The 10,480-nt window shown below is 39.4% G+C and overlaps 1 protein-coding gene across 1 annotated transcript; it reads left to right on the top strand.

Moving 5' to 3' along the window:
- The first annotated feature begins 488 nt into the window (after window positions 1-488).
- PCK1 (phosphoenolpyruvate carboxykinase 1) lies at window positions 489-8,094 on the top strand. Its single transcript, XM_037402871.1, has 10 exons — window positions 489-652; window positions 847-1,121; window positions 2,490-2,671; window positions 3,244-3,447; window positions 3,761-3,948; window positions 4,895-5,057; window positions 5,188-5,412; window positions 5,503-5,634; window positions 6,339-6,434; window positions 7,024-8,094. The coding sequence occupies exons 2-10, from the start codon at window positions 898-900 to the stop codon at window positions 7,476-7,478; spliced, it is 1,869 nt and encodes a 622-aa protein (XP_037258768.1). The 5' UTR covers window positions 489-652; window positions 847-897; the 3' UTR covers window positions 7,479-8,094.
- The last annotated feature ends 2,386 nt before the right edge of the window (window positions 8,095-10,480 follow it).

The following is a 10,480-nucleotide window of genomic DNA, read 5'->3' as shown; positions in this document are numbered from 1 at the left end:
GGCCTCCAGGCAGGCGTATATGAGTATATAGTGGTTATTCAGGCCTGTCAGTGCTCACTGGTGAACTTTATCCCTGGATCAGGCAATGTTCCGAAGGTGAGTAAACACACCTTGGACGAGCCTCCACTTCACAGCCAACTAGCAAGCATCTGTCTACAAAATGCAGGCAAATGTGCTTAGCCTGGATGACCTCTGTGCTCCCAGTTCCAGATACTCTTTGTACTCAACCTTTCCCACACACTGAGAAGTTGTGACGTTTTAGGTTTCAAAGCCAAACTGGATCAAAGTTTGGTTAAACTCCTAAATTTTGTAACCACTTCAAAACAGCAAACCTGGGGGCTAAGAATCACCGCTTTCAGCATTCATTAATCAAACCTGTTAAATGATTACCTTGTCAGGGCTGCTTTGTTGAAAACTCTGTATGATGACAGTGTCGGTGGCACTGTCCCAAGACACATCCAGTGCTGACGTAAAGGACAAGCCTCTCTGGCCTCACCTAGTGGGATGGACACTACCACGAAGAATATTTAAGGAAGAAGGATGCTTCCTTGAAAAGCACTGATTGCAAAGACACTCCAAAGGAAGTGAAACGGGATCAACTGAAAACTACCGCAAAATCCTCTCTGACATCCAACTCAATCTTATAAAGACAGTAAGTAGAATGGCCTCTATTTTTTCCAGCTTGAAATTACCGCTGATCCAAGTTCTCTATATTGATTTTAAATCAGAAGTACATGATTAAGTCTATTACAGATTCTACCTTTGCATTATACATTGTTAGAAAGGCTTGTTGACACTGGGTAGAATGTCATAGTATGCTAACACACCCAATATATTTGATTTTAGATTGTGATCAGTATTTCAAAGCCATCAACAAGATCCACTACGGGTTCAGTAATGCCCCCCCAGTTGAAAGCAGAGGTAAATGTCATGCCCAAGGTTGTCCAGGGAGATTTGCAGAGCCTGCCTCCAGAAGCAAGGGATTTCATTGAAAGTAATGCCAAGCTGTGCCAGCCTGAGAGCATTCATATCTGCGATGGCTCAGAAGAAGAAAACAAAAAAATTCTGGATATCATGGTAGAACAAGGCATGGTCAAGAAGCTGAGCAAGTATGAAAACTGGTGAGTAGCCTGAAAGAAGCCAAGTATCATCTCAGACTTGCAATATGCATTTTCTGCCCTGTTTATTTTTAAAACTGCTTATAAACCTTTAATATTTGCTTTCCATGGACATTTTGGCACTGTAGCTTACATAGGTGAAATGCTGAGGAAAAGCAAACTTTTTCTTCTAAAAATTAACTTAGAGCATATTATTCAATTGGACTATCAACTGTACATTGTCTCTATTGATTAGTTACATCAGGGAACTGAAATAATGTCATGAGACTTATGTAACTAATCATTAGCAATGGCTAAATATTTATTTAGAAAATACATCCTTTGAAGAATTCTACTATTTTAGTCAATTAGTTTATTCATCAAATACTTTTTTGTGGCATTCAAATAGCTCTGTGGGTGTTCAAATATTATTCAGTACAGGCATTATTCATATCGTGCCGATGAGCTTTGACTGTAATGTATTCAGCAAATACTTTTTTCAAATATTTCATCATCTCTCCCAGCTAATCCAACATGAAAGGAGAGTATTAACAACAAGTACATACTCAGGAATTACGTGCCGACCAAGAGATCTTTATGGAAGAAATCTGCAAAGACTTTTGAATAACTAAGTGCAGGAATTTGGCAATCTGTTTGCAGACTATTTGGGAGAGAAAAGGGCAAGATTCACCAGATAAATTATTCATTGTTAATTATATGCTTAGCTGTAGCGATGATGGTTATGACAGCCCAACTAGAACATTTTTATACTTGTGCAAAATTTCTATGCACAGAGGTGAAAATGTAAAACAATCCTCTATTGTAAATAGATGGTAAAAATTCTTTAGAGGGGAAAAAGAATCCCCTTTAATAGGCTTCCCTTTTTATGATCATGCTTATACTCAGTATTCCTTTTGCAGTGCCTCTAACTTAAAGGACTATGCCAACCCACTAAGCTGGATTCTGATCCCACAGGCACTTATACCAACACTTACAGTACTTGCTTGGCACCCACTTCGCTTGAGGCATCATTTTGTGGTCCCTATGCAAAACAACTTCACACTGATGAGAATGAGAATTAAATGAGATTAACTTTTCCCTGGAAGTTAGCAACAGAAAATAAGACTGAGATAAGAGCCAGAGAAGTATTAACATGTAACCAGAATTTCCTAGGCCTTATAATTTTTTATTCATAAGGGAAAGTCTTGAAACAATTCATATGAGACAATGTATCTGACTGATTTTTGAGATTGCCTGTTACATTGGCTCTGTCACCATAGTTTTGGCCTTACAAAGCATTGAACCCTTTCATGCTAAACAAGTCCCACAGAAGGGTAAAAAGTGCTATATTGATTATTAAGGTCTAATTTCCTGATTTTTGGTGAAATGCAGCTGGCTGGCTCTCACTGATCCAAGAGATGTGGCAAGAATTGAGAGCAGAACTGTTATCATCACTCAAGAACAGAGAGATACCACCCCAATCCCTAAAATTGGAACTAGCCAGCTGGGCTGCTGGATGTCTGAAGAAGATTTTGAGAAAGCTTTCAATACCAGGTTCCCAGGCTGCATGCAAGGTGGGCAAGAAAAGGACTCTTGACATTGAACTTCCAGGATTTCACAGACACTACTACTAGTTACTGTAATCTTTAAAGAAAGATTTTAGCTGAAGGTTTAGGTTTATACTCCTGAATTAGTCACATTGTTGGTTTCATCCAGATTTTTAACCATAGATCCAAAAGCAAGGATAGTCCTCAGTCTCTTTCCAGCATTCTTCTCTTCATAAAGAGGGGCAAAGCAAGGTAGGAAAATTTGCGTGACTTTTTTCAGGAAGTCATGTAGCAGATAAGTGAGGTGAGAATGGAGGACCCCCATCCCCAGCAATAATTTCAGGTTCAGTGATTTACACCAACAGAGAACCTGGCCACCACACACCATTACAACTGACTAGACAATTTGTCTGAATAGCTGCTTTCAGTATTTAAGATAAAACTTCTTGCTACACAATCAACAAACAGAAAGCTACAGATCTTTAAAAGTCATCAGAAACACCCACAAGACAAACAGCTTTTTATTAACCTCCATGTTAATAAAGATTTCAAAAGCTCCTTGTTTTGCTCTGTCACATCTTGCTACTCCTGTTTTCCAGGACGTACAATGTATGTCATCCCCTTCAGCATGGGGCCTATTGGGTCTCCTTTGTCCAAGATTGGGATTGAGCTGACAGATTCACCGTATGTAGTGGCCAGCATGAGGATCATGACACGGATGGGAACAGCTGCTTTGAAAGCCCTGAGCAATGGGGAGTTTGTAAAATGCCTTCACTCGGTTGGATGTCCTCTACCACTCAAAGGTAAGAGACATTAAAAATTCTCACCCTGGGAATTCCCAGAGGCATGTTTCAGAGCAGACTGTGTTCTCAGCACATGGGAGACACTCACCATAGAAGACCAAGGTGGTGCGTGTAACAGGACTAGGTTCAGAACTTAAAGGAATCAAAGCTCAATGAGAGTTTCATGGAAAGGAGATTATTATCCCTAGTACTTACCAGGGGATTTCCTTTGAAGCATCTGGTATGGGTTGCCATCAGAGGCTCAGTGCTGATGAAACAGTGTGATCCAGCATGGAAATTGCTGCATTCATGAGTACAACATTCTGTTCTGCAGAACCATTAATCAACAACTGGCCATGCAACCCGGAGTTAACGCTGATTGCTCATCTCCCAGATCGCAGAGAGATCATTTCATTTGGCAGTGGTTATGGAGGAAACTCCTTACTGGGGAAAAAATGCTTTGCACTCAGAATTGCCAGCAGAATCGCCAAAGAGGAGGGCTGGCTAGCTGAGCACATGCTGGTAAGAGCTATTAAATCATGTGTGTTTGAACAGCCATTAAGCCTTAAGTCAGCTCAACATAAATACATCACATCTTGCTGTTAATGAAATTAGTCTCATATGGATAGTCCTGTAACATTAGATCTGAATTTATCACGTCAGGCTTATGAGATATAGGAAAGTGCCTGCAAGGTTAAATATCAAACATTTTAAAATAATACCTGTAAAATCAGAAACCAGGAAAGGTTTGGAACTGCTGACACTGACTACTTGTAGGCAGACCCATGTATTTGAGCACAGTCTAATCAACATCACTGGGCATCCACATTGCCCCTACAAGTTTAATCGCAAAAAATTGATGTAAATTTTGAAAAATGTCTTTCATATTATAAAGAAGTCTATGCACTCAAAAATCTGAAAATACTAGATTTTCTAAATGAGTTCTGCTTTGTACCCTTCCTGCCTTTACCTTCTGCTGTCATTTAAACATTCTACTACCATAAAATACTACTGAAAAAAATTAATTTCTAAGTGTCTAAAAGAACAGTCTCAGAAGAAATATCATCTATGGATCCTGAGAAGTGCAGAAGTATCCATACATGAAATGCTTTCACTTCAATCTAGTTATGCAGCCAAAAAAATATTGCCTGGTTTTCTTGTAGTCTCACCTATATACAGTCTACTTTCATTAGCAATAAATAAATAAATAAATAAATGTTTGAGTTACATACTTACCTGACATTTTTTTAAAAATGTAAGAACTATTCTAAGGGCAAGAAGAGTAGACTTTTTGATTAGTAAAGTACAGTTTGGGTTATTTCTCAACTGTATTATGTGGTGCTTCTTCTGTAGGAACAAATTTGCATAATTAAATATTTTATCATTACCACTTGCTGGGAGACAATCTTCAAAATAAGAACTGCAAGAAAAAAGACCATGTTTAACAGTTGCATTAATTTTTCAATAGATCCTGGGCATTACCAATCCAGAAGGTAAAAAGAAGTACTTTGCTGCAGCATTCCCTAGTGCATGTGGAAAAACTAACTTGGCCATGATGAATCCAAGCCTGCCAGGATGGAAGATTGAGTGTGTAGGGGATGATATTGCCTGGATGAAGTTTGATGAACAAGGTATAGAAATGAAATTGGATTGTTTTACAGTCCAGGATAGGTTGCTTTTAGGTGCAGCAAGACATGCTACAAAATTCCGGGTAGAATTAAACCAGTTTGGTTTACTTATATTTCGTCATTTAACTTCCAGGCAACTTAATGGCAATCAATCCAGAAAATGGCTTTTTTGGTGTTGCCCCTGGAACCTCAGTCAAAACAAACCCCAATGCTATTAAAACCATATTCAAGAACACCATCTTTACCAATGTAGCAGAAACCAGTGATGGAGGTGTCTATTGGGAAGGCATTGATGAGATACTACCACCAGGAATAACACTGACTTCATGGAAGAACAAGGACTGGACTCCAGATAACGGTAATCTGGTTCACACCACAGTCTCTTGGCTTTCTCTGCTGAATTCAAGTTAATTCTGCCATTATGACCTTTTTCTTGTATTCTGCACAGGAGAACCTTGTGCTCATCCCAATTCACGATTCTGCACTCCAGCCAGCCAGTGCCCCATCATTGACCCAGCATGGGAATCACCCCAAGGTGTGCCCATTGAAGGGATAATATTTGGAGGCCGCAGACCTGCTGGTAAGAGACGCAGCAGCCACATAGCAAGGGTGAAGTGCTGACCGCAGAAGGGTTGGAACACAACTGGGCATAGACACAAGTTTTGCTTTCACAGCTGCAAAAGCAAGGAAATAGCCGTGTTAGTCTAACTTTTCCATGTTAGCCTTTGACACACATGCTTAACAGCCGCTGATATTTCAAAGTCTGAACGGTTCGATGTTAACAAAACCCCAGGACCCACTAACCTGGGTAATACATAGACACATAGCAAACTGCTATACTTATCTCTATGTGCTTGCAGTTTAACTAGTTCAGATAAGAGGCGATTAGAGAAATGAACCAGTTGTTGACAGTTTACAGAAAAGGAAGTAGAATAAATTGATCCATTAAAGGTCACCTAAAGCTGGAAAAGAAATAGATGTAATGCTAGGTCTGAGTCTAATATCATGACCACAGGACTAGACTATTTCAAGTCAAATCTGCTGGGGATTTGAAGTCCCAGATATCTCCTACTGAGGAACTCAACATGGATTTGTTCAGTAATCAGTAGCCAGTTTTGAAAACATTAATATAAACTTCTTTGCTGTAAGAGGGTAGGAAATGAACTGATTAAAAAAACAGGGAAAATTAGAATACATTTTACAGTAACATGCATTTGGCACTATCTCAGGTAACAAAACTTGTTATAAAAATGTTTCTGGACCTCTAATTACTGATCTTTACAGGTGTGCCTCTTGTATATGAGGCCTTTAACTGGCAGCATGGAGTATTTATCGGAGCAGCTATGAGATCTGAAGCAACTGCAGCTGCTGAGCACAAAGGTAAATCAAAATTTAATCTGCCTACCTGTATTAAAAGCAATCCTCTCTGGAGTGCCTCCTCTGTCCTCCCCCCCTGCTCTTTCACATTTCAGTCTTGGCAGCTAATTTTGCAACCTATGCATTTTCACAATAGAAAATATTTGTACTGGAATTAAAAGCCAAATTCTCTATAAAAGTCAAATTAAGCAAAATAATCCCCTAGGTGGCAAGCATACAGAACAGGATGCAGGCATGGGGTTGCCAAAAGCCTTGATATGGAGTTCTCATTACAGTCTGTGATAAACAAACTCAAATTTTCTTTTCTGTTAGAGCTCAACATAAATATGGGAATGATTACATCCAGCTCTTAAGGATCTTCATTTAAGCTACTTGACCTGAGATTTAAGAAATCTGGTTTCCACTGATTCCAAAAAATAATTTGTCCCTTTTTTTGTACATCAGGGGTAACGCATGTGTTGTTTTTTAAAGCTCTTTGGTTCAGATACAGAAGAGCAGCTAAGGAACTATGGGTACTAAGTTCTGGGAGGATCTGAATCTTTGTGCTTTAGAATAAATGTACTATTACCTTATCCATTTGTGTTTTGAACAGGCAAAATCATTATGCATGATCCATTTGCCATGAGACCTTTCTTTGGGTACAACTTTGGCAAATACTTAGCCCACTGGCTCAGCATGGCACATCGTCCAGCTGCAAAACTACCAAGGATCTTTCATGTTAACTGGTTCCGGAAAGACAGCCAAGGGAAATTCCTGTGGCCTGGCTATGGAGAGAATTCCCGTGTGCTGGAGTGGATGTTCAACAGAATTGAAGGGAAAGCCTCAGCCAAACCAACTGCAATAGGTTACATCCCTGCTGAAACTGCTTTGAACTTGAAGGGTTTAGAAGATGTCAACTTGACTGAGCTGTTTGATATCTCCAAAGAGTTCTGGGAAAAGGAGGTAGAAGAAATCAAACAATACTTTGAAGTGCAAGTTAATGCTGACCTTCCTTACGAAATAGAAAGGGAAATGCTTGCCTTAGAGATGAGGATAAAACAGTTGTAGCTGATCAAAACCACAATTATTTATCAATCCACATATACTAAGACAGGACAAGCGCATTTTACCAAATCACTACTGGAAGCATAACAGCACACTGATGGGCAGGGGTTTATAATGAAAGCAGGTCTTAGTTTAGTTAGAATATAGTTATGGGCATTCGAGAAATAACTCCAGACCTGATGATTTATAACTACATCCGTACTTGTGAATAGGTGAGCAGCTGTGGGAACGTATGTGCACATGGTCTTCAAACCCTGATCTGTCACTTACATGCATATATAGCTGTGATGTAAATTTGCCTAGTTCTGCATATACAATACAAACCAATTCAGCCTTCAAGGTGTAGCACACTGTTTCCATCATTCAAACCTCTAGCATCTCAGGCTCCACAGGAAAGAAGAAAATGAGATGCTGTATATATATTACCTAAACATATTTCATGGCTTAAATATTTTTTAGAAAAATGAAGTCGTAACTTTTATCAGAGTGAAAGATGACTTTGTATTACTAATGCGTATTTAAGATATTGCTATTATATGACTCATGTTCCTGTGATTTCCAGATGTTTTGAACGGCTTGTTCTTTAAACTATTGAAATAAATGTTTATACAAAATATGACCTAATTTCCAGTATTCTTACTGTTTATAAACTATATGCATAAAATTTGAGTCTCCTGTCAATAACACAGCACAGGAAGAATTTAACATGTGGAAGTTAGATGTTGACTAGCATTGATCTGCTACTCCTAAGCCAACTAGTTTAAGCCCTATACTGTCTTTTCAACTTCTATTCAAGCCAAAGGAATGATCCAGAATTTACAATACCATCTGCGAGCAGTCACCCAGCTAGTGATGTGCTCTCCATAACTGGGTATTGTTAGTTACTTCAGGCATTTATAAAATAAACTAAACTCTAGGAAAGCCCCATATTAGGACCTTGCTCATTTGCAAAAGTCATAGGTTTTGTCTCTTGTTCCACAGTTCCTTGGCTTTTGCCAGAATAACTAGTGGAGCTGTTGAAGTAAAGGCAGTTTGGGAAGAGTTTTCTGGATTTGTTGAGATGTGTAATGCCTTAGAGCTCAATGAAAACAAGGGCAGGAGCCTGTGTTGGCTTCCTTGTTAATCTGAGACACTAAAACCATCCCATGTTCTCTCAATTAAAAGTGTCCTTTACATGCTTCCAGCTGGAAGGTATCCTGCTTTTTCACTTTGGATGCTTGATCTCCCAAAATATATTGCAAATATTTGCTTAGCAAAAAGAAAATCACTTACATTGTGTAATAAGCCTTTTTATAGATCCCATGTCTTTGCAAAACAAACAGTACCAGGGCTGGTCAACAGATGCCCTTCCAAGTTTGCTAGGAGAGGTCACATAGCCTGAAAAGCCTCTACCTCCTGACTCCATGTTTAGGACTTAACACAAACATAATCAACTCTCAAGTGAATAATACAGCATTAGTTGATACATCACATAAAAAACCCAGACAATAGAAAGCTGTGACAAAAGCAGAGGAGAGCAGTGCAGCCTCTGTAGAAATGATCATCAGTTTACTTCCTTGCTGGTCAAAAACCACATCTGCACAGATGCAGGTCTCCTATAGGACCATTATTAGCCTGTGTACTCGAGTGGGGTCCAAATTAAATTAAAAACAAGGTGGAAGGCAGTAAAGGAGTCAGAGGAAGTGAGCCAAGAGACTAGTATATGCACTCCTCAGATTCAAGGACTATTATCATGTGTATAAAATAAAGTTGTTTATAAACTATTTCTATAAATAGCTGATGAAAGGCATGGGCCATTCCTAAACTGATATGACAATATTGGACATGGTATTTGAATAAGTCTAAGGAAGAACAAAGAGATTAAAGAAAATCCAGCATACTAGTATTGGAGAGTTATGGCCAGTTACAGTCTCAGAATTTTTTAGTGGCCTCATGAGAGGATCCCAGTGCCGAGCAGTGCAAACATGTTCCAAGCACATTTTGAAATGCTGCCTAGGAGACGTACAGAAGCTTGGGGCTTTCCAGGGCTCTCTGAGTAGCTCCAGTATGCTGTTCTGCCTTCTCAAACAAAGCCAGGCTCAATATTCTGAATATCACAAAAGGAACAATTTGTACTTCCGTGCTAGAAGAACCTGCGCCAAATGCCCAAGCCCAGCAGGCATATGGACATGGGAGAACCAAGGGACCCTTGTCCCATAAAATGCTGCTCAATGAGGAGATAGGCACCACTACTGTGGGGCAATGTAACTGTGATCTTAGCGCACACACCCAACCAGCGAGATGGGTGTTGTAAGGTGCTAACTGCCTTGAGCACACCTTATCCCAGCCCAGAACACTAGATTTTATATTCTGACGAACCCTTGCTTTCTCCTCCTCGCCCTGAGAGGCTGGCAGCCTTTCCTTCCCCCGACCACCACTGCCCTCTGGGCTCTACTTCGGGTATTCTTTCCATGTAACATAACGCAACTCATGGAAAGTGGCTATCACGAGCACTTCTGGCAAAAATACTTAAACCATTTGCGGTTCTCCCACTCCACACATTTTAACCACGTGCGCCTTTTCAAACATTGCTTAGAGACCGACGGGCAGGCAAATCATTCCGGAAACTACAGAAAATGGAGGAAAAATACTGCTGTACTGTTAAGGTGGAGAACAAGAAAATAACTTTTTGCATGAGTCACTCAACAGCTCCTTTGTATGTAAATATATCCGCAAACCATCAGCATCTATGGGGAGTACAATTTACATTTTGAATGATCAAAATGTTTAGTATTGGCAGAGAAAATGTTTAAAAAGAGAGAAGGTGGTGGTTTAAAATTTAGAAACTTAGTCAACCGTGCCAGATTATGATCTCAACTTCTCTCCCTCCAACAAATACTATGCTCCATAAAAACAAAATGAATTAGAACAAAATGCTTTTAAATTGAAATTTGGAAGTTCCCCTGATTTTCAAAAGAAAGAGGGGAAAGCAACAAATGCAATAAATTTCAACAAATTAGTAGAGA

This window comes from Falco rusticolus, chromosome 10 (genome assembly GCF_015220075.1).
Source record: "Falco rusticolus isolate bFalRus1 chromosome 10, bFalRus1.pri, whole genome shotgun sequence".
NCBI classification, from domain to species: domain Eukaryota; kingdom Metazoa; phylum Chordata; class Aves; order Falconiformes; family Falconidae; genus Falco; species Falco rusticolus.
The sequence above is the reverse complement of the archived record's forward strand: the minus strand, read 5'-3'. Positions and strand labels throughout refer to the sequence as shown.